This window comes from Telopea speciosissima, chromosome 9 (genome assembly GCF_018873765.1).
Source record: "Telopea speciosissima isolate NSW1024214 ecotype Mountain lineage chromosome 9, Tspe_v1, whole genome shotgun sequence".
NCBI lineage: Eukaryota > Viridiplantae > Streptophyta > Magnoliopsida > Proteales > Proteaceae > Telopea > Telopea speciosissima.
The window spans coordinates 934,324-958,213 of record NC_057924.1 but is presented as its reverse complement, the minus strand read 5'-3'; the positions used below and the strand labels follow the sequence as shown (position 1 = coordinate 958,213).

The window sequence follows — 23,890 nt, the reverse complement described above, 5'->3', positions numbered from 1 at the left end:
GATACTAATAGTTAAGGGTGTCAAATCCTAGCCCGAACCGTTAAGACCGACTGGGAAAACTTGAGATTGAACCGAACGGATCCTTATTGGATTGGTTTTGGACTGGGGTATGATGGGATCGATTGAAAATCGGATCGACCGATAACAAACAGAAAACCGCATCGAATCAAACCGATAAAAAATAATGAATACAAAGTTATGAATAATTGAATTGATTTCAATATTAGTGAGCAAATTTATGATTGTAAGGAAAATTGTTACAAATCAATGACTATGAGGTTATGAAAATAGGGAAATTGATTTGTAACAATGCTTGTTCCATTGATCTCCTTTTTAGGTGTGGGGCTAATGAAATATTTTATGTAGTTGAAAAAAGAAAGAGAAGAAAATAGGCACAAACCGAATCCAACTTGTTTAAAAAAATCCAGTACTGAATTGAATCTAAACCGCTATCAACCCATTATCACAAATCGAAACAGACATGAAACCAAACCGCACTGAAATCGAAAAGTCTTTATTGGTTTGGTTTCAATTTCCCTAAAAGCCATATCGAAACCGAAAAAAATGGACCGAACCGCCCGATTGATACCCCTACTGATAGTCTAATACCTGATCGATATGGATTGACTGATACGGTATGGATGTGAATTTTTTTTTGATAAAAAATAGTGTTTTGATCTGGAATAGATGACAATATGGTGCAATATGACTAATATATATTGTTATCAATATCGATATCGTTATCAGTATTGGTAGAGGCGGCAATCGATATCGTGACCTAAATCAATGTGGGTTGTGTGGCAATTCCCTACCACATAATATGTAAGGGAGGGGGTTCTTTATGTTAAGGAATGTGGGGAATGTAAATCAAAATTTGGTCATTAGAAATGCATCTTAACATGCATTAGACGATTCACCCAAAAAACTAAAGATTGGTTCACAAGCACAACACCTTCGGAGACTCTCAACACTTATGTAGATGTCTCTACTCAATTGTGGGAATGCCCTCCTCTAAGAATGAAGGATGAGTTTCAAAATCCTAGACAGGAGAGGAAGAGAGAATTCAAAAAATTTCTCAATTCACATTTCATACGATAGTTATTTTTCTCTTCCTCTTTTTTGATGAAAGTGTAATCACACAAACCACACACCAATCCCAAAAGATTAACCGGGATAGTTATTTCTTTCTTTCCCTTTTTTTATGAAAGTGTAATCACACAAACCACACACCAATCCCAAAAGGTTAACCGACTTTTAGGACCGTGAAAAATTTCTCTCTTCCCTTTATAACTATTATATAAAATAGAGAAATTCTAATCTAAGTGGGGCTCACAAAACAATTGATGGAGTCCTATACTTAGGATGATCCAATTGGGGTTATTGCAGTACACCTCTTGTTCATCAGAGGTACTACAGCTCAAATGAAAAAGCATACTATTTATCTATCATTCAACCCAAAGCGGGCAGTAATGTAAAACCTACGCATTGGTTAAATAATTTACCTATCTCTCTCTCGCTCTCTCTCACTCTAATTATATAATGTTAGGTTTCCCAATTAAAACCAGAACAGTATTTTGCCGATTGCTTTTCTTCCTTTGCATCTATTATGACTTGAGCACAATTCCACCGTACTTGAAAGGGTGCATAAGACGAGTGTACTTTTGTTGCGGGAAGTCAAAGGTTGTTCTATCTTGGAGTCAATTTTGCATTTAAACCTGGTTGCATCTAAGGGGGGCAAATACTGACTTTAGGAGACTAGCAAGTGACATTTCTCAGCCTACATCAACATCTTAGAATGTCAACTGCAATTTGATATACTCTCTTGCTGCATCAACTCAACAGATAAGTCGTCTCATATAAAGTTCCTATTCCATTTTCGTATACTGAATGATTACATCTTATTAGGATATGTGTTCAGTCCTAGCCCCCTAGGTAGAGAACGCAATGTACACATACTAATATTGTTCCCCTACATTACCAAAAATATACATATAGTACCCCTATATTGAGTAGTAGAAGCCTTAGTCACCAATTGTAAAACCACATAATCAAATCCTGACACCCTATCCAAATTTTCTAACTTTGTGCATCCCATCTCTATTGTTGAAGACCTCTTTGTTTTCGCTTATTAAATACACCTTGAAACACCCAAATTCAAATATCTCAAAGCAAAATGATGATTAAATAAGATAACAAAGCCCAACTAGCTTCCCGATAGATGGATTAAAGGAGCCAACACAAATTAGTGGGAGAAAGAACACTGTCAGACTTCGTACGCTATGCTAGCACCTCATTGTGTCTATCTATCTCCTCCTATAATAGGAGACAAATATGTCATTTAATAGGATTGAGGAGAGAGATAAATACTAGGAGCACTAACTTAATGTACGCAGCCTGGCAATATTCTCTCTCCCTAATTTAATTTGAAATGATTTTTTACGAAATAAATAAATAAATTTGAATGTAAGATGATCATGAGAAGCTAATTTCTTTTTAACATTTGTCCCTCCCACTTGTACTTTCTAAAAAACATAATTAAAATTTTATATGGATTTTTCAGTTTCCATAAAGCTCTTTACACCTTCTTATAGGTAGACAGACATTTTAGTAGTAAAACTACCAATACGATTCAAAGGAAAAAATAAAAAAAGAAAGTCCGGAAGAGGAGTTCAACTAATAGGGATAGAAATCACCACAATAGTGATATGTTAGAAGGGAATATAGAAAAGATTAAATTACGATTTATTGATACCATTTTATTGATCATCCCAAGTTCCTTATAGATAAAACCAAATCACATGCATTCATCACACCAAGCCTAACAAAATCAAACTTAACCCATCCACACATTCCAGTCTCCCAACTTGAAGCCAACCAGAATATTAGAATCCCAAATTCCTCTACCACTTTTGAGGGATTTCACCTACCCTTCTTTTATTCTTAATACCTTTTTCCCCCCTAAAAATTTGTAGAAAAAAAAAAAAAAAAACCATGCCTCACAGTGTGGTGTTTGTACTTTGTACTCAAACACAGAGGTAGTGAAATGACCACCTCATACCATGAATGCAAAAATTCTCTATGCTCCTGCATGTACTGTGATTGCCCCCTCCCAGCGGTGATGGCACAAGGTCCATGGTGCTAGGTAGAGAACCCCCTCCCAAATTTGTTATGGTCATTATATGAAATTTTTATTTTGGTAAACAGGGTCATTATATGATCACAATCTTTTTAGTGCATATCTTCCCTTGTGTAGCTCAACTTCCAAAATCTCTATTGAAGCAAACATTTGAGTGTTGCTATGCTTCCAAACATGGTTTCAGATCAGTTGAATATGTTAATTTTGATCAGACTATTATGATGATCGATCCTAATTCTGAATGTTTCTGAGTAGTCGATTCTAGGGTTTTTTTAGGACTAGATTATTGAGTTTTAAATGTGGGGACCGATATTCGAACTGATTAATATTGGAATCAATAAGGACAGATTAGATCTGAGTTTCGAATTTAAATTAGGGCTACTTTCACAGGGCAACGTGAGATGACACCTTTGCCCCCTAAGGTAGATACCCAGACATGTTCACCCATTGGTCTAGACGCTTGTGTAGAGACCATGCAACCAAGTAAAGAACTCTTGCGCAATAAATAATTGCTAATTGCTGCCAAAGGGTACCTGTAGTCATCTCCTCACTTAAGAAAGGATGGAAATCTATCCTTAATCGGTCATGATGATGATACATACATGTTCTTCATTTCTCTCTCTCTATCGATTTATATTTTTCCTTTGATTTTATATCCTAAGTTGCACTATATTTTAGTATTAAATCACTATTTCTTTGAATGAATAGTGATTGGGTTGTTACTTTATAATAATTGGATTCCCTGCAAGTGTTCAGTGTTGTATTCCGTCTTCAGTCGCTCCTCTCTGGAGTCCATAGAGTCTCCGCACTTCCCTTTTGTTCTTTAACAATCGAGAGAGAGAGGAAGAGAGAGAGTCGTTCATAGCTCGTAATTGACGTTTCTTATTCGCTTTTCTCTGCAAAGTCATCGTTGGAGAGATTGGATTTTTGGTGCGGTTTGATGTTCCCAATTCCAATTAATCAGATATTTAGATCTTAAAGTCGCTCAAGTCTCGGCGTAAGCCTCTTCCTTTTTGTTCTCATCTCTGTCTCTGCTTTTTTTTACTCTCAGAGTTTAGATTAGAGATCTCGTTTCAGTGCTTTTATCTCTCACCGATTAAGATTCTTTCCTTTTCCCTTTCCCTTTCCCATGGCTTCCGCTGGGAATCCAAATCAACCTGCGACCTTCGATATGCAGAAGTTCTTCAAACCCTCGACAAACCCTTCTCCTTCAAACCCTAGTAATCAAAACGCGTCACCATTTCCAGCGTCTTCTTATCCTACACCACCTTCTTCTTATCCTCCACCCACTGGCCCTTTCTCCTACCCACCCCAGACTGCTCCATTCCATAATCCTCACTACCTCCCTCCTTACACACAAGAGCAGTTCTCTGGGATGCACCACCAGAGGCCCATCCCCTATGCTACACCCAATCTCCAACCACCTCCTTACCTTGCCTCTCCCAATCCTAACCATGGAGCCAGACTGATGGCTCTACTGGGCACCAGCGCTCCATCCAACATGGAATTGCCGTCTCCGACAATGCCGTCACCATCTGCAGCGTCTTCAATGGCTGCTACATCAGAATTCCCCTTGCATACCAATCCCCCCATCTTACCTTCGATGCCCTCGGCGCCGCCCCTCAGCATGGCGGCTTCCCAGGCGGCCCCAATGAGGTTACCAAGCAGCAAGCTTCCCAAGGGCCGACATTTGATTGGCGACAACGTAGTCTATGATGTCGACGTCAGGTTGCAGGGCGAGGTCCAGCCCCAGCTCGAAGTCACCCCAATCACCAAGTATGTCTCCGATCCGGGACTTGTCGTCGGCCGGCAGATTGCAGTTAACAGGACATATATATGCTATGGACTGAAGTTGGGGGCTATCCGGGTCCTCAATATAAACACTGCCTTAAGATCTTTGCTTCGAGGTCACACTCAGGTTGGCTCTAACTTTATGTTACATTGTTACTGTTACTGTTAGTTAAAATGTCAAATACCAAGATATTAGTCTTAAATGGCTTTACAGAAGATTCAACATAACTTAAGCTCATTCTTTTGCCATTAACTCGCTCGTTGTACACTTAATGCATGTGTACATGCTGGATTTCAACTTGAAAGAGAAAAGAATATGTATGTATCATATTCAGAATGCTATGTTCGTTTGGTAGATTCTAGTAAAATTGAATAATTTATATAATTTATTGCTCCTTCTGATTTCTAGAACCTTTAACAAGGTATTTAAGAGGTGTTATGAGTATAGATTTGCACTCGATTAACCTCTTCAACCATGAAATGAACAGAGTCCCCTAAGTTCGGAAGTGAAGGATTCTACATTCACAGATAGTATTGTTCCTTGTAAAGCATACTGTTTACTGTTTTACCTTGAAGTTCAGATTATACTGGCATAATGTCATACCATATTTATGCCTATTTAGTAAATCTATCACTTTTATGTAACATTATTTAAGTTTGTGGATTATATGCATGAATGCTGGATTCTGATTTTATGTTCAGTATTGTATTTATAGCTTTGGCCTGTGTTTTTTAATGGTGAAGTTGTTTGTAACCAACCCAGTCACAACTCATTGTTGTAACCGGACTAATTTGCCCACCCACACCATTTATCATCTTTTTAAGATAGAGTGGTTTTTTTGTAATTTCCCCCTCATCCTCCCTCTCCTCTTTCCTTCCCCCTTCTTCGTCTCCGACTCCGGCTCCCCTGCCCTCCCTTCCTTTCTCCTCTCTCCTAACCACCGTCAGCCACTTGTGCCCCTTCTGGTACTACCCACACCCAACCACCCATCCAGCTTTTGCAGCACCCTCTGCCTTCCTTTTCTTGCCTCAACCCTGCTCGTGCAACGAGATCCCCCTGCCAAGTGCCACCTGAGACCAGTTCATTCTCCCATTTTGGATCCCCACTCCCTGCAGCACCCCCTGCCCCCACCAGCCACCACCTGCTGCTCCCCCACCCCTGGTCCAACTCCGTTCCCATCTAAATAAACACTTCTTCTTCAATTGAACCAATAATACAACAAAATTTTGTCAAAAGTCAGGGATGTGTCAAACCTTTCTCTCTAATGCCCCCGTCGTGCTAAGGCTGGTGTGCGATTTTGTGGGAGGATACAAAACAAAAGTTGTGGTCATATCTTCCTTCAGTGACCATCGCCGACACTGAGTTCTGGGTTGTCTCTTCTCTGTCTTTCTCTGATTTCCTTTTATTCTCGGTTGAATCAACGGGATTAACCATTAGATTTGTAGGCATTCCAATGAGATTAATTGCGGATTCTCGAAAGGTTTTTTGGTTCTATGGTATCCGGCTACTGATTAGATACTTCAAGCGAATGTTTTTATTCTTTCCTCTCCAAGTTTTTTTTTGCGGTTCAAACATTGTTATTAATTTCAAGCTCTATGTTCTATGACCATTGTCACATGGGGCAGGCTTTGTGAACACAAAAGAAGAAAGCATGGTTTGCACGCTCAATGACTGTATACTTTTTACGTCTAGCTTCCCGATCACCCATACTTTAAGTCAGCTGCTTTTGTGTGTTCATTAGGAATCAGATTAATGGGGAGGGAGGGGGAGAAAAGAGGGAGAAGAACGCAGAGAGAAAGACCCCGGGATGTTGATGAGCTTCAGTCCATCAGAGAGAGAGAGGCCATAGCCAATTGCCTGTCCTCCTCGTCTTCATCTTATCTTTAATTGATGTGCGAAGGGCAGAACTGCGAAAAACCATGATCCCTCCTCAAATTGGCAGCGGCTTGGCATCCCCTCTCATCTTCCTCCCCTTCCCTTCTCTCTCTCCTCCATTTGCAAAATCACATCATTAGACACTGTACTATATTGCGACGTCATTGAGTAAAAGGGCAAAACAGTCTGGTTGTAAGTTCTGTTTGTAACCTGCTTGGTTACAAACAGACGCTCCCTTTTTTTAATGCTGAGTTCATCATTTTACAAAAACTGTTCTTTTTCAGATTTTTATTCTCTAAAGAACTTTATTGTAATCATTTTTTATCTTGTCTTTTCCATCAGAGGGTCACAGACATGGCTTTCTTTGCTGAGGAAGTTCACCTTTTAGCCAGGTTGCTCTTTGTGTTTACTTCTTCATTTTGTTGATCTGGTTATTCTTAGAGATGTGCTAACTTGTCTTGTGTGCAGTGCGAGCATAGATGGGAGGGTTTTTGTATGGAAGATTAATGAAGGTCCAGACGAAGAAGATAAGCCACAAATTACTGGAAAAATTGTTATTGCCATTCAGATAATTGGAGAGGGGGATTCGATACATCCACGAGTCTGTTGGCACTCTCACAAACAGGTAATGACAAATTATTAATTTGTATCTGATGCAGCTAAGGGGTGTCCAATCGGCTCCATGGGGCCTTTGAAGACTTCATTTTGGCCCATGATTGGATTCTATGGGCCTTGGGCTTTTTAATTTTGGGTTTATTAATGTAGTGAGCCTTTTTTTATAAGCTTAAAAGTTGGGATTTACGGGGTACAGGAAATTAAGTATAAGGATAAGGTTCTGTGGGTTCTTAAGTAGTCAAATCTTGAAAGAGTCCTTTTAAGTCGAGTATTATATGTCAGTGTAAGTTAGTTTAAACACATTAGAAAGGTTAAGAGTCATTAGTGGAGTCAATTACTGTTTTTTGGTCTTTATATATGTAACAACCCCCCCTTACGAGATTGAATGAATGGATTAATTTGGTGTTTTGGAAATCATCTTGTGTGGCTGAACTGTCTTCTCTTCCCTCTCATGCTATCTCTCTCCCAAAATTTGAAACATATCCTTTCTCTGTCCATATGATCTGTTCTTATACCCCTTTCTCTTATCTTCTTGTGTGTCTTATATCCTGCAAATGTTTATTTTATCATTTATGCTTAATTCTGGTATAGTTTCTGGGTTATTCCTTGTTTAATCACCTTCTGAAACTGTCCATCAATTCTTCTGTTAAAATCACAGCTTAGTTCTGTTTTGTTCTCATTGTTCATTAATTCCGATCACTATTTGCTGTTGTTTCTGAATTCCCCTTCTACTACCCATCGATTCTACTAGTTTTCTGGTTTTCCATTTCCTACCACTGTAGGATCCTTCAGCAAATTGAAATCAACTGTCAGTTCTTCTTCAAAATTTGAGGGTATATTCTACTGCTTAATCAGACCATTTTACCTGAGTTTTAGCCAGACCAGGCCCTCTGATCTTGAGTTTTGAGATCTCTCCTGATATCTGAGTTCTTCCCTTGACTTGTGATCCTACACTACTGCTGGTTTCTGAAACCTGACTTCAGGTCATTTCAGACAGTATTAGTATATCGATGAAAAATAAACAGAGTTGTAGTTTAGTTTTGGAACCTGCTTGCAGGATTTGAAATGTATGGGAATCATATTTTTAACAACCCTTTTTTTTTTCTTGGTAAGGAAAATGTGAAATTATATGTTAGTTTCGGAAATATATTAATGATATATCTACAAACACTTGTTTACAGGAGATTTTGGTAGTAGGTATTGGAAAATTTGTGCTGAAAATTGATACAACAAAGGTTGGAAAAGGTGAAGTGTTTTCAGCTGAAGAGCCTCTCAAGTGTTCTATTGATAAGCTGATCCCGGGTGTCCAACTTGTTGGTGAACATGACGGGGAAGTGACTGAGTTGTCAATGTGCCAATGGATGACCAGTCGCTTAGCATCTGCATCAACGGATGGCACGGTTTGTATTTTTCCTGATTGTTCTATTCTTCATGGTTCTTTCCAGTTGATTTTATTGTTCAAATTAATTGTCAGAGTGGTTATACGGACTTCATTATAAGTTAATCTAATATTTATATATATATATGTGTGTGTGTGTTTATATTTATTTATTTATTATGAGTAGGCAAAGGAAGTAGTGTGAAGTTTTATTTATGTAAACAGGATGTTTACAGGAGCTTGTACAATCAAGTAGGCTTGAAGAAAACAAAGGAGAAAAAAAAACATCTGTATACAAAATTGTATATTTAAAGAACAATGATGAAACCTTAAAGAAATAAACAACACAGATTTAGGCAAGAGAGTGAGAGACTGGCCATTCAGAGTGAGTATCCAGAATCAACTTTCTCATTATATCCAAATTCTGAACATGAACATGCCCAATAAATGGTAAAGGAGCCTATTTGGGCTGAGAGTGTTGTGATCAATCTGCTTGTCTTCAAAATAACCTTATGTTTCTTTCTTCTGAACTCCCCATGCGACTCTCTATGGTAAAAAGTTCTACTACTGATGCTCCTGATTTTTAACTGAATTGTAGCTCATGGTCCAAAAAAGAAACACCACAGATCTCCACTTCTTCAAGGCATAAGAATAGGTGATCGGCTGGTTCTTCCCCTTAATAACAGTATTAACACATAGCAATGGTTTTCCAACCCAAACTTTTGCTCGAGTTGTTCTGACATTGCAATTTATCACTTGATAGAATCCATGCAGATTTCTTACTGTGGTGTACCTTTCACGCAATTTTCCTGCTCCCTGTTGACAAAACATCTTGTAATAGGACCTTACAGATTCTTTAATATTTCCATAGTTTCTAGACTGATTAGAAAATGACTTGAATTATTTGCGAACCAAAATTGTCCCCATTTTTTTTTTTTGTTATATGAATTTCCTGACTATTGGTGTGACTAGTCTATGAATTTTAAGGGTTCACCATTTGGGGATTATGGGCGTTATTTTGTTTAGACTTTTAAATCTTTTTCTATGTTGGGCATTCAGCTACCAAAACATGGCTTTCATTGCTTGCTTTTCTGAGGTAGGCATGGGATTGAAAAACCCCTATTATGCCTGCAGACAATGGGCTTAGAGGAATTTGTAGGAGAAAATCCCAATTTAGATCCAACGCAAGATGTACCTAATGTAGAAAAGAAGAGCAGAACAGCGTTAATGAAAGAGAACTAATGTGGTTCTAGGTTGAAGATAATCAAACTAGAATACAAACCAGAATCTGTTCTTCAAAGGATGACTTGGTTAGGGTTAAAGTAATTGGAAATGTTAAATTTAGGGTTAGGGTTTAGTGGGGTTTAGGGTTTGAGGTTAGGGTTGAGGTAAGTTGATGTAGGGAAGTGTAGAAACCGCTTCCTCTAAAAGGCCGACCTTATAGGAAAGGGAGGAAACAATATGTATATCATACAGGAGCTCTAACACGGCGGACTATCCAAAGGGGGACACGGGTGGATAAAATAATTCAACAGGAAGTCTTCCAGTGAAGGTCTCGTTAACAAATAACCAGTCTAAGGCTGCTGAACAGAATCGGCAGCAAGGTTGGGTGAGTTAGGGTTAGGTTTTGGAAGATGGAAAATTGCAGGTTTAGGTTAATGGCTGGGCAGAATTGGTGCTGGTTTGGATCGAGTTCTCTATGGAGGTAGAGGACCACTTGAATTAGGTTTGGTGTGATTTGGATGGTAGGATAATGCTATGCTGGTCGTGGGTGGTTTAGAGGAGTAGAAGAGAATGGTTAGGGTTTTGAATCAGGTTCACTCGTACTTGATTTTTGAAGAACAAACTTGAACAGAATTTTTTTGTTGATGTAGAATACTTCTTGAAGTCAAACTTGAATGTAACTGCAATGGAGAAAACAAGTAACCAATTCAAACCACCCGGGCTTCCCACTGCAAGGTGACAATTGGATCAAACACAAGACACATTCTTCTTGAAGAAAACAAGTTGCAGCAGCAGCCTTGGAGAGAAATTTTCAAATTGTGAGGTGAATAAAGCCACACGAAAATTAGCTTTTATTTATAAGGGCCATAACGCCTTTTCCTATTCAGTCTAGGAGACAGAGTCCCCTAGCCGACTCTTATTACATTGCCAACAAAATAAAAGGGTCATGTGACCACTTTAAGTAGTCACATGACTACTAAACTACCTAGCCGATTCTATGAGGTGACAATTAAGTTGCAAGTCACATGACTTATTAAACTAATTAAAAAAAGGGGTCATGTGACCACTTAAGGAGTCACTTGACTATTACATCAAATAAAAACCAAGTAAAAATAATAACTACTAAAACTAACACTACTTGGACAGCTTTGACTTCTTCTTCTTCTTCATTCGAGTATAAGTCTTCACATTTGCATCAAGAACAGCATAAAAAATAAATTGGAAGCAAGAAAACCAAACCAGCAAATAAGAAGCAATGCAACCTGGCCAACCCTTGGAATATTGCAAGTAAAAGTCACCAAGACATCATCAATGCACATTGATGCAGGAGCACTTCCATGGACCGGCCCAAACCCATTAGGGAGCCCAGATGGAGATGAACTGAGTGCAATTGGTTTTTGGGTCTAGTAGGATATTTTAATTAATTTTCTTATTTGTATTTATCTTGTAATCCTCTATTTTAGTTTTAATAGGCTAAGTAGTGGTAGAGTTTGATTTATAATTTCATTTGAGTTTTAGAATCTAATTAAGAGTCTTTTATTAGTTTCTTTAAATACAGTTGTAACCAGGAGATTTAGACTTGAATGAATGAAATCTGGGTTTGTTTATAGTTACCAAAGTGGTACGATAGAAATCAGGTTGTGTGACCTTTCTTTCCTCCCTCTTCTATTCTGCTTCTTTGCTATCTTCTCTATTTTTCTCTCTTCAGTTCCTCTTCCCCAATCTCAGACTCATCCCCTGCTTTCCTGTTTTACTATTATAATATTGGTTACTGTGTTTCTCTATCTGGGCGGTACTACCGGACTCGGGAGAAAGCCTCGGATTATTAACCTATCGGTTCATCTGTTGTGAGTTACAGCTCAAGTTTTGACCTGGTTTTCTTTCTATCGCCAGGTTCAGATTGCAAAGATTCTTCCCAGCTTGCTTGTTTATTGAACCTATTTTTGGGAGGATTCAATAGCCTGAGGGTTGGAAATTTATTCCTAAAATCCTGGTTCAATTGGTCCCTAGGTGAGAGAGTTCTCCCTCCCACTAGAGAAGTAGAGAACTCACCTCTGTTAGAATTTCTTGTCAAAAGGTTGAAGACGACCCACGATTTGTTGGTTTTTAACTTTTAACTCCTTTAATGGTAGTTTTCAAAATACCCCTCCTTCTCTCCTTTATTACCCCCTGCCTTCAATTTAACTTTTGCTTCCAAGTTTGACCATGAACAATACATACTAATCCCAGTTATGTCCTCTCCTCTTTACTTACCTAGTGAACCCGTGAAAATTCTGGTTTATTACGGGATTGCAAGTTGCAACTAGCTTTTAAATTTGAGCTCTTTGTTAATCAGGTGGGCCCATAAACGAACCCAAATCGGGTATCGTAAAGTGGGTTCTGCATCACATATTTACTCAATCCATTACCAAATTCAACTAAAGTATGCTGGTTACAATGATAATTATTAAGTGATTATCGAACCCCTATGTACATACACAAATTTGACTATTGCCCTTTTACTAGAATTTTTAAAACAACTAGGAAACTTTCTTCAATAATAAAGACTTATAATGTGAATCTAATTACAAATTAGCATCTCCAGCGTGTTCATAATTTCCTTGAAACAATTGAGAATTGCAAACTTGGACTCATTGGATAGGTTACTCGATAACCTTAATGGCAGCTATATCATGCAAAACAGATAATGTTTTACTATCCAAAAATAAGCTATAAGAAAAATGATGGAAATAAAGTAATTTTCTGGAATGCAGGGATCTCAATCTCCAAAAACCAATGTAGTGCTCTGTGGAGCATATCCAGACCACTTGATTGCCACTAATATTTGCTGCAGATCGGAGAAATGGGATCTGCTGGGGGGGTGAGATTTCAGATCGCAGGTTTGAGAAAGAGAGAAGGGAAGCCCCAAATCATGGGAGGGGAGTGAAGAGAGTGGAGTGAGAAGAGAACAATCTCAACTCATTTACTAACTAATCTAATTCCATTCAATCAAATTGTGGGGGGTTGTTAGGCTTTACAATCATGTTATAATGCTAAAAATAGAAGATGAAAATATAAAAAAAAACAGAAAGAAAACTGGACTCTAAACCTATTAATCGAGGGCCGAGTTGGCAGTCCTTTATTGACTAAAAAACTTGCCCTTAATTCCTTCCCATCGACCAGCTGCTTTGGGAGGTGTTCTATCTTTACTCAACTACCTAATAACACTATATGCAGATAAGGTAACCTCCTTTCTTGCGCAAGCTTAAAAAAAGAGACTCCTTGATTGACTCAAACACTTGTAAGAAAAGGAATAAAAGTCCTAAACTGAAAGGGAACTACATCCAATCGACCTGCCTATGTGGGTGTCTTGATCTGATCATGAAACTGAATTAAGACAGCCTAAAATATGGCTGGACTCATAAAGTCCCTTATCCAGCCAACCACTATTTCAACTTAGTGATAATAAAATAAAGCACAATAAGTCACTATACAATCCTGCGATTTAGACTCAGGTGTCCTGATAAGATCATGAAACTGAGATTTGAACTGTCCCAGATTCATTGAATCTTGTTACCGGAGGTGATCTAATCGAATGAACCAGGTTTGTACCAGAAAACTTGTTGCAAACTAGACCAAACCAACCCAAATTGAACCAAACTGGTCCTGTATTTCATATTGCATACCTCTTCTGTGGAAGCATTTACTTTTTTGGTTGTAGTATTTATAACTGCCAATTATGTCCTACCCCATAATTTAAAGATCACTTGTTTTCAGCTAGTAATCACTTTGGCATCAGCTAGTCAATTCCTCGTCTTGAGAGGGCCAAGCCTAGGATTCAACTTGCTGGTTTGACAGCCTTGGCATGCATTTCTGTCGTGTTCTTTCTACCCCACATGTTCTTAGGTTGGATGTCTCTTGCAGAGTCTGTGACATAGTAAAAATTTATTTTTATCGGTTAGCAAAGCACAATTTAACTTTATTTGGATAGGTACTGAAATTTTTCTTCATTTGGAGATGGGCATTTTGCTGTTTGAGGTTTTTTTTTTTTTTTTTGGAATTTTCTCTTGAAACATAAAGATGAATTAATGTTTGAAGAACTTTTTGTTTTTTCCTTTTCATATTCTCCCAACTTCTTTCTACTTGTCATTGATTATCATTTCTGTTCAGTTCAGAACCATCAAATATGTTCTTAATTGCCTTTGTGATATTCATGCTGCAACAGGTAAAGATATGGGAAGACCGTAAGGCACTGCCCCCTGTGGTATTGAGGCCATATGACGGTCAGCCAGTTAACTCGGTCACATTCTTAACTGCACCTAACCGCCCTGATCACATTAATCTCATCACAGCGGTACATGCTCCCTTACTCCTTGTTTATAACGGACAGTTTCTGATCAACTTGGTTTTTGTGTCCTTGTGGGTTTTTGGGAAAGTATTTTACTTGATGGGGCATGTAGTCCAAGATGTCATTTGGTCAAAATTTAATATCAAAGTTGTTTTTCTTGATGAGCCCTCCTAGAGAAGAATCTCTAGGTGGGCACCCTTGGTTTATTTTATCTGCCAATTGGTTTATTATGCACTATTTTTGCATACAAGTGGTCCATGTCACCCTTAATTCATGTACGAAGTTTCAGCTGAAATCACTGGATGATTTTGTACCATGTACATGCCAATTGTTCACGATTTGGATGCCTGGATAACAAGCCCAATAAATGATAATGCTTATGATGAGTTTGGCTTCAAAATTTTACTGAGGGCCAGTTCACATGGTTCCCTTGTCTATCCAAAGGCAAATATTGCCATATCACCTATCCACGGATTTGTTCAGTTGAAAATGCATGGGGAGAAAAATTCACTTTATTGTGGGCTATACAGTTGGGATAGGCCATGAAAATCGAGGGGTGATTTATCTGTTTACAGGTCAGATTTGCCAAATCAGCCATCTAGATGTCAAAACTAAACTGTTTCATGAAGAGATTTTCCTCACCTAAAGAAACCTTATCCATATCATACTGTAAAGACTAAAGGTTGCACTGTGTTGATAACTGTAGTTGTAAGAACTGGATAAATTTTTTAAAACATTATTTCTTTACAGGGGCCTCTGAATCGGGAAGTGAAGATATGGGCCTCAGCAAGTGAAGAAGGTTGGCTGTTACCTAGTGATGCTGAAACATGGCGGTGTACTCAGACATTGGAGTTAAGGAGTTCCGTGGAACCCCGAATCGAGGAGGCATTCTTTAATCAAGTTGTAGCCTTGCCACGTGCGGGCCTCATTCTTCTTGCAAATGCCAAGAAGAATGCTATATATGCCATACACATAGAATATGGCCCAAACCCGTTCTCAACTCGCCTGGATTATATTGCAGAGTTTACTGTCACAATGCCTATTTTGAGTCTTACTGGTACGAGCGACTACATATCTGAAAGGGAGCATGTGGTTCAGGTTTACTGTGTCCAGACGCAGGCTATTCAACAGTACGCTCTGGATCTGTCTCAGTGCTTCCCACCGCCACTGGATAATGTGGGATTAGAAAAGACAGAGTCTAGTGCTTCTCGTTCTCTGGATACAACTATTTCAGATGGATTGGCTACATCAGAGCCATCTAATCTGGGTACATCTACTGAGATGCCTGTAGGAAATGATGCACCCAAACCAACTGTCTTAGTTAGCAGTTCTGAAAGTGTACCTGCTGCCAGTTATCCTGTAATCTCGGATTCTGCCGAGGTTCCTAGCTTACGCGAATTGGTGTCATCAAGTATTGAATCTAAACCAAGTGCTTTAGTGCCTGCAACCTCTGATGCCGATAATATCCATGTTGTGGCACAGCCTCTTCCTTTGAGTCCGAGGTTATCAGGGAAACTCTCTGGTTTTAGAACTCAATCAAATTGCTTTGAGCCTGGTTCCCAACTAGATCGTGGCAGTGACTTGACAGTTCATGATTATTCAGTAGATAGGAGAGTGGACAATGTTATTACAAATTTACCAGATATTCCTTCCTTGGATGAAATCTCTAGAAAGGATGAAAGCAAAGTTGCACAGAATGACAATACTGTGATGCCTAATCCTCCTGTGATGTTCAAACATCCTACCCATTTGGTAACTCCATCAGAGATATTTTCAATGGCTGTTCCACCTGCTGAGAATAGTCGGGTCAGTCAAGGAATGAAGAGGGGTGAGGCAAAGGTACAAGATGTGGTTGTCAACAATGATACAGGGAGCGTCGAGGTAGAGGTTAAAGTCATTGGTGAGACTGGGTCTAGTCAGAATGATGAGTTTGATTCCCATAAAGAACCACACATTCTTCTTGCAGAGAAATTGGAGAAATCCTTCTGCTCCCAGGCTTCGGATCTTAGCATGGAGATGATGAGAGACTGCTGTGAAACTTTTGGTGTGGAGACTCGGCAGGTCAATGATTCTTGTGTTACTGAAGTGGTAGACCGGCCTCCAAATGCTGGTGAAGAAGAATTGCAAGATTCTTCGAAAGAAGCACATGGAAAGGTTTCTGAGTCGAATGCAGCTACAACAGTTCCACAGACTCCAGCACCAGCTACAAAAGGGAAGAAACAGAAGGGTAAAAACTCTCAAATATCAGGACCTTCATCTGCTTCTCCAAGCCCTTTCAATTCCACAGATTCTTCCAATGAACCGGGTAGCAGTTCTGTTGGTCCTTCTACAGAGGCTGCTGTTGCACAAATAATGGCCATGCAAGAGACATTGAACCAGGTGATTGTTTTGAGTCATATACGGGCGTTCTCTTTGAAATAAATGATCATTGTGTAGATTCTTGTGCTTGAACTAACTGGTTTCAAGGTTGTTTTATATGCTAATTAAGGGTGAGTACACTCTTGAAAAATTCTGGACACTCCATTATGTTCTAATTTTTGTTTGAAGAGTGTCTCGTCAGTGGTTCTCATATTCTCATGCTCATAATATTCCAATTTGTTCACTTTTTTTAAATTGAAAATAAGCATGCAATATTTTGTATGTGAAGTTTAATGCTCAACCTGATTATAATGGAAGTTTATTTTCATATTGAAGATATTATTGACTTCATATACAATTCGCATGCTGAAGTGCTAAAATGAAGTGGAGATTTTGAGTTTATCATAATTTAACTGCTGCGTTATTTTAGTGGTAGTCAAGATATTTTTTTATTATTTTTCTTAATTGGCTCGTTTTATGGTCAATGTTTAAAATTTTTGTTAAGATATAGTCATTTGAATAAGTTGACAAAGAAGAAAGACCAAAAGTTTCTAAGCTTTTGAGGAGTAAATGCACTTGCAGGATTTTGTGGAAGCAGAAAAGCTTATCAAAACAGGTAATGACAGTGTAACCTTGTCTGTCGTGGGGAGGTCAATTTGTTGTTTTGGTACAGGGCAGCTTCTTGCCATCACTGATTGCAGTACTCCAGGTGAAAACCTTATATGCCCCCATACTGTCAATCAACTGGGGCATCTGCTGTTGTGTTGAAAACCCTGGGGAGGAAGGGAAGAAGGCAGGCCCAGGTAGAGGGCAGCATGACACATGCCCCCTTTCTACTGGTGGTAGTTGGTACGGCAACAGGAAAAATACCATGCCATTGATTCTGTCTAGTCTTTTTTACCTTTATGTTGATCACAAAATGTGAAAATAAGCTTGCCTTTCTGTTTCATATTCAAAATTCTCGTAGAAGTTCTAGTCCATGTTCTATTTATGTATTATGTAGAATTCTGTGTTCGAACATCCTTTTCCCCTAACTTTGGCTGTTTGTCATATTTGCAGCTAATTACCATGCAAAGAGAAATGCAGAAGCAGTTGTCAGTGATGGTGGCTGTCCCAGTCACCAAAGAAGGCAAAAGAATTGAGGCAGCTCTGGGCAGGAGCATGGAGAAAGTTGTTAAGGCCAACAATGATGCTCTTTGGGCTCGGCTTCAAGAAGAGAATGCAAAGCATGAGAAGATGGAACGTGACCGTTCACAGCAGATGACTAGTGTCATCACCAACTATATGAATAAAGACTTGCCGGCCATGCTAGAGAAAACAGTGAAGAAGGAAATGTCTTCTGTAGGACCAGCTGTAGCTCGTGCTATTACTCCGGTTGTGGAGAAAACACTTTCTTCAGTTGTTGCAGAGGCATTCCAGGTTCAGTCTTTTAATAAACTAGCTCTCTTATTGGTTTTATTTGGTATTCACCAAGTGATGTGGCTAACTTGGGGCTTCCAGGTACTTAATGAAGTGTTTCATGTTATTTATTCGGAAGCTGATCCAGTGATCTGTTCTTCCATAGGATGTCAGGTGGTCGGACCTAATATCTGCCACATGGCAGATCAATTAAGGCCTAAATTTTGTGTACTAGTAGGCCCCATGGTAACCTAATTGCCTATGAAATTGGAACTCAATCAGAGTTGGCCACGTAGCAGTATAAAGCTTTGAAGATTTATTACATTTTGAAAATCTAGTGGATGGCTAAAAATACAAGGGAAAGATGCCAATATATGTGGGGTGGTAGATGATTGGATTTTTCTGTGAAAATTGACATGTGGCCGATCTAGACCATGCCCTTCCTATTTAATGGTTGGATTCGTCAAATCATCCTTCTATGTGGCATTTTAGGTGGTCAGTGCATGGAAGCTTTCATGGGTGGATTGACCACAAGAAACTTTACCTATTTATTTATGTAATACTATTTATCTTTGCAAATCCAAATTCAATACTTTAATTCGATAATAAGTAATACCATCAACATGTGATGGCGTATATAATGCATGTTATATTGTATGTGTACATGGGGATCAACCACTTACCTTGATTTTCTATCCAAAAAAAATCAACTACTTGTCTTTCCACCCCACCCCAACCAAAAAAAAAAATATTTATCTCGATGACTACATTGTTCAACACAATCATATGAATCAAGGAAATGCTGAAAGAAAAAATATTTGTTCCAATTTACCAAAATAATGTGATGCTTAGAGTTGCACCAAACAGGTTGATACATCATATGTAACTTTGGGAGAGAGTGATTGAGCACAAACTAGTGAACTACTACTTGAAACAAGAGGAAATCATTTAGGCTTTATATCAGGTAGATTAACAGTGGAAGCTATTTTTCTACTTAGGCAATTGGTGAGGAAGTTAAGAGAGACGAAGATGCTTAATCTACTATACTGTTTCTTGGAGCATGGATAGCTGTGCCAAAAATCCGAAAGAGGTATAAAAGAATGAAAAGGAATTGTCATTGGTTGGCAGTGATGATGATTTTGTGGAGATGCTACTTGGATTGTGTTGCCACTGGTTTAAAAGGGGTTTCAAATTGGGACTGTGTGGGTTGTTGGGTGTTGACCTGCTATGAGGTATAATTACATTTTCCTTAATAAGTAACACTTTATTGATAATAGAAAGAATTCAACAAGCCTACTAGGAGGCAAAGCCATATATACAACACTAACAACAACTACAAAAAACAGTCTTCCAAGAGAACACAGCCCAAGGAGCTAACGATAATTATACAGGGAAATCTCTTAAGATACAGCTACGGGGTATTACTTGAGTGTATCTTTTTGGTGATTATAACCTATATACATCATACACCACTATCTTGCAGGGTAGTCATCTATTTTACCTCTCTATATAACATCAGACTAGGTACGCACCTGATAGAATCACTTTGAAAATGGCTGCCCGAACCTAATTTTATCTAGGTTAGGTGGTACCTTGTTTTGCATTGGGAAGCTTCTTTCTCAATTTCAATGATATGAATGCGTTTGTTTTTGTGGCTTTTTCCTTTTCTTCCTCTTCCTTCCCCCTCTCCCCCCCCCCCAAAAAAAATAAAAATAAAATAAAATAAAATAAAATCCCCCCTTTAAACATTTTCGCTGTCTTGTTGGAATCTCATTAAAGCTTGTTGTGCAGAGAGGGGTTGGAGACAAGGCTGTGAGTCAGTTGGAAAAATCAGTTAATTCAAAACTGGAAGCAACAGTAGCTAGGCAAATCCAGGCTCAATTCCAAACTTCTGGAAAGCAAGCTCTTCAGGTAGACTCTTCCACAAGGTTGATGGATTATCCTTCATTAGCATATAATTTATCTTTGTTGTATATTTTTTTGATTTGGCTGGGACTCTTCCTTGAATTTTTAGTATTATTCAAAATGGGATCGCTTTTTTATATTAACCTGGATTGTCTTTCCTAACGGATTTGAAAGGGTAAGTGTGTCCACCACTTTTAGTTGAGTACTCATATTACCTTACAAATGCATCAGACTTGAGGTTTAGGGGACATGTTGGTTCCTTTGAATTTCATAGTTGGTCTACCTTTCAGTGGATGATGCTTTTAATTGAACTGATACGGTTCCAGTTTGTTTATTAATTCTTTATAGTTCATTTCTAAAAAGTGGTCTGCATCCTCTGTTTTTGTTCAGTTTCTGCACGAGTATTGGCACTTGATGCAAATGTGAAATTTCTTTTGATGATTTTATTTGAACGATTGGGTTATCACTTGAAGAAATAATCGTTTAAAATCTAATGAACTTAATGTGATCTAATCCTCTTAATCGTTGAAACATGCAGGATGCATTAAGATCTACCTTTGAAGCTTCAGTAATTCCGGCATTTGAAATGTCATGCAAAGCCATGTTTGAGCAAATTGATGCTGCATTTCAGAAAGGGATGGTTGAACATGCAGCTGCAGCTCAGCAGCAGTTTGAGTCTGCACATTCTCCTTTGGCTATTGCTTTGAGGGTATGTACACTGCTATGCTTAGAAGTGTTATTGGGTTATCTTATATTTTCGTACTTTGCATCTCATTTTGCTGGAGAGTTGTCAAAATAAGGGGTTTCATGTCATACGCCTTGAAATGAGATTATTTATTTCTGGTTATGGTATCTGTATCTCATATATTATAGAGATACTTTCTCGATCTAGGGTCCTTATTCACATGTACCTCATGACAAGAGGTTTGGTGCCTACTACCTGATGGCTCTCAATCTAGTGATCAATCACGAGAAAAACCAGCTTGATGTTCCCGTTCTTCTATTTCCTATATTTGTCTAAATAGCTAAAATATTTCTAGATTATGTCAAGGCTCCAAAAGTGATGAAAATATCATATGGCTTTATGTTGAATTTTGGTGTATCAAGTCTTTCATTTGAGCATCTGTTTTTAGAATAACAGATTAGACCACAGGAAATGAAAGGAATAAACATAATATCGTAGTAAAACCCTATCCTCTTTCACAATCGGTGAGTGCAAAGGCCCTTGACAAGAAAACAAAGCAGGAACTATAATGCCACATGAGGAGGAATATCCTCGCATCTTTGAGTGCCCCCACCATAGTTGATTGATCTGTTGTTACCCTAGTGGCTGTGTTAATACTTGATAATGCGAGGGATTTGACAGGAACTGTAATGCCAGATGAGGAGGAATATCCTCACATCTTTGAGTGCCCCTGCCATAGCTGATTGGTTTGTTGTTACCCTAGAGCTTCATGGGGTGTACACAGATTCAAGGGAAGACAAGATGACAAAGATCCATTATAACAAAACATATGCTTGCTTTCTCAAATGAGGCTTACTCAAATGGAAGCTTTGGGTAAATATTGTGAGAATGCCCAAGAAAATCAAGCATCAGTGGTTTAATAATGATGATGCGTACTGTGGATGTGTCATGTGCTATAAATGATGCTCCAGAAGTCTGGTGCCTTGGTTTATCTATCATGCGCGTTATGTCATTTATCTGTTATGCTGGCCATGTGAGGACTGCTTCTTTGGCAGATGCACCTCATTATGCCTCGGTCCACAATTCGTTTGTAATTTAAGTAACTCGTAGACTGGTGGACTACCTTGTCTGTCTTTACATTTCACATATTCTCACATTCTTTTCTGCTCTGTTCTCCGAATGACCCGATGGTTGTCAGGAATGAGTGAGGATCCCACTCAAACATGTGCAAGGGAGAGCTATGAATCACATTCTTTCTTTTCTTTTAATAATAATCTTAACATGATATTGCAGGATTCAATTAGCTCAGCATCATCAATTACTCAAACCTTGACTGGAGAGATTGCTGATGGCCAGCGTAAGATTTTAGCCCTTGCAGCTGCAGGAGCGAACTCAAAGGCAGTAAATCCTTTGGTTACACAACTTAGCAACGGTCCTTTAGGTGGTCTCCATGAGATGGTATGTTCTTGTCTCTTATATGTTTTCCATGCAAAGTGAGTTCTTATTGGAGATGTATCAGATTTTGAGTATTATTAGCTCTAGAGATGCTTTCAGGCTTTCTCTGATTCTCATCAGGCCATGTCTATTCAACAGGTTGAGGCACCTTTGGATCCTACTAAAGAGCTATCGAGATTGATATCTGAACACAAATATGAGGAAGCATTTATTGCAGCTTTGCATAGAAGTGATGTTTCTATTGTATCATGGCTTTGTTCTCAGGTGTGCTTTGCATCCACAATCATATATTATAGATAGGGAGTTGTTAGTTCACCCGCAATGGAGCTAGCTATTTAACATGATCATATCACATGGTGGAAAGAAATATCTTGGGGATTTTACATAAATATTTGTGATCTGAGTATATATCGCAATATGCGTTAGATACTTTTTCTGTGTGAAATTGGTCAAGTTAATCAGTGTGTGAGGCGATCACTTTCTTTGCACACTTTGTCTGTGTGTTATAAGGAAACAAAAAATGAATTTAGACCTAGGATGTGTATGACCCCAGCAGCATCCTCAATAATTGCAGTGAGCTCTCCAGGAAAGGCACGCAATATCATGTTAATTTCGCCTGAGTGAATCAGTGTGTGAAGTGATCACTTAACTTGCAAGATTTTGAAACCCATAATTGTAGGTTTAAATTATATATAAGTGGATTTTAATTTTACAAAATGTAGAGCCTTGCCTTGTCACTCTGTGTGTGTGTGTTTTTTCCAGAATAGGAAAAATTCACTATCTTTAAACACCCTCTAGGCGAAGGCAGGTTTTGATCCCAAGTCCTCACTACAACCAGCTGAGGCACTTACTCGCTGCGTGAGCTCAAACTTTTATATATGCCTCTGATTTGCAGTCAATGTTGTTTTGAGAGACATTGTATGTTGGATTCTTCTGACAGTAGATTTCTGTCTTCATACTCATTTTCTTTCGCCAGGCTGTTTTCATTTCCTTGACGTATCATACTAATAATACATTTTACAATGACACTGCTAATTTCTTGTTTTCTTAATCCTGGTACTGATTCACCACTCCATCTGTTAGGCACCTGCTGGTACTACTGGATCATTGTACCATGTTTTGGTTACTGTTTGCTTTCTGTCCCTTAATTACTGCTATTACTAATAGTAGGACTACCGTGTTAATTATTTTTTCTGGCTTCTAATTTGATATTATTGGTTCTTCCCTTCCCCTTCATCAGGTTGATTTTAGAGGTATCTTGTCGATGGTGCCTCAGCCTCTGCATCAAGGAGTTCTACTGTCCCTTCTCCAGCAGTTATCCTGCGATATCAGCAAGGAAACATCGCGAAAACTGACATGGATGACAGACGTCGTTATTGCCATAAATCCTACAGACTCGATGATTGCAATGCATGTGAGGCCGATTTTTGAGCAGGTCTATAAAGTACTGGCCCATCACATCACCTTACCAACTGTGACTTCCAGTGATGTTACAAGCATGCGGATCCTTATGCACATCATCAACTCCATGTTGGTGTCCTGTAAATGATTCCCTTCTTCTAATAAGTGTGCAGGATGGATTACTGTAGGACTTCTTTGTTTGGGTTGTGTGTAGCAGGTTTGTATAGAATAGGTAGGAATTTTTCTTCTTCAATAGGTGCTTTACTGCATAGTCTGAAATATCGTTATTATGTAAAGTTTAGGGGTTTTTTTTTAAGGGGGGAGGGGAGAACTTTCGGGCC

The 23,890-nt window shown here is 38.7% G+C and overlaps 1 protein-coding gene across 3 annotated transcripts; it reads left to right on the top strand.

Moving 5' to 3' along the window:
* Nucleotides 1-4,122: 4,122 nt before the first annotated feature.
* LOC122639658 (enhancer of mRNA-decapping protein 4-like) lies at nt 4,123-23,848 on the top strand. Of its 3 annotated transcripts, none has more exons than XM_043832542.1 (12): nt 4,123-5,054; nt 7,146-7,195; nt 7,272-7,428; nt 8,600-8,818; nt 14,225-14,353; nt 15,098-16,726; nt 17,765-18,124; nt 19,895-20,014; nt 20,547-20,717; nt 21,987-22,151; nt 22,287-22,412; nt 23,389-23,848. In XM_043832542.1, the coding sequence occupies exons 1-12, from the start codon at nt 4,266-4,268 to the stop codon at nt 23,695-23,697; spliced, it is 4,224 nt and encodes a 1,407-aa protein (XP_043688477.1). In that variant the 5' UTR covers nt 4,123-4,265; the 3' UTR covers nt 23,698-23,848. The 3 variants fall into 3 exon arrangements, with proteins under 3 accessions (XP_043688477.1, XP_043688476.1, XP_043688475.1); XM_043832541.1 differs by having other exon boundaries at nt 22,284-22,412; XM_043832540.1 differs by having other exon boundaries at nt 22,269-22,412.
* The last annotated feature ends 42 nt before the right edge of the window (nt 23,849-23,890 follow it).

Excerpts from the sequence above, each read along its gene's own strand:
- LOC122639658 (XM_043832540.1), top strand. The coding sequence starts at position 4,266 with ATGGCTTCCGCTGGGAATCCAAATCAACCTGCGACCTTCGATATGCAG. Across the intron at positions 8,819-14,224 it reads CTGCATCAACGGATGGCACG|GTAAAGATATGGGAAGACCG; the intron begins GTTTGTATTTTT and ends ATGCTGCAACAG. Across the intron at positions 22,413-23,388 it reads TATCATGGCTTTGTTCTCAG|GTTGATTTTAGAGGTATCTT; the intron begins GTGTGCTTTGCA and ends CCCCTTCATCAG.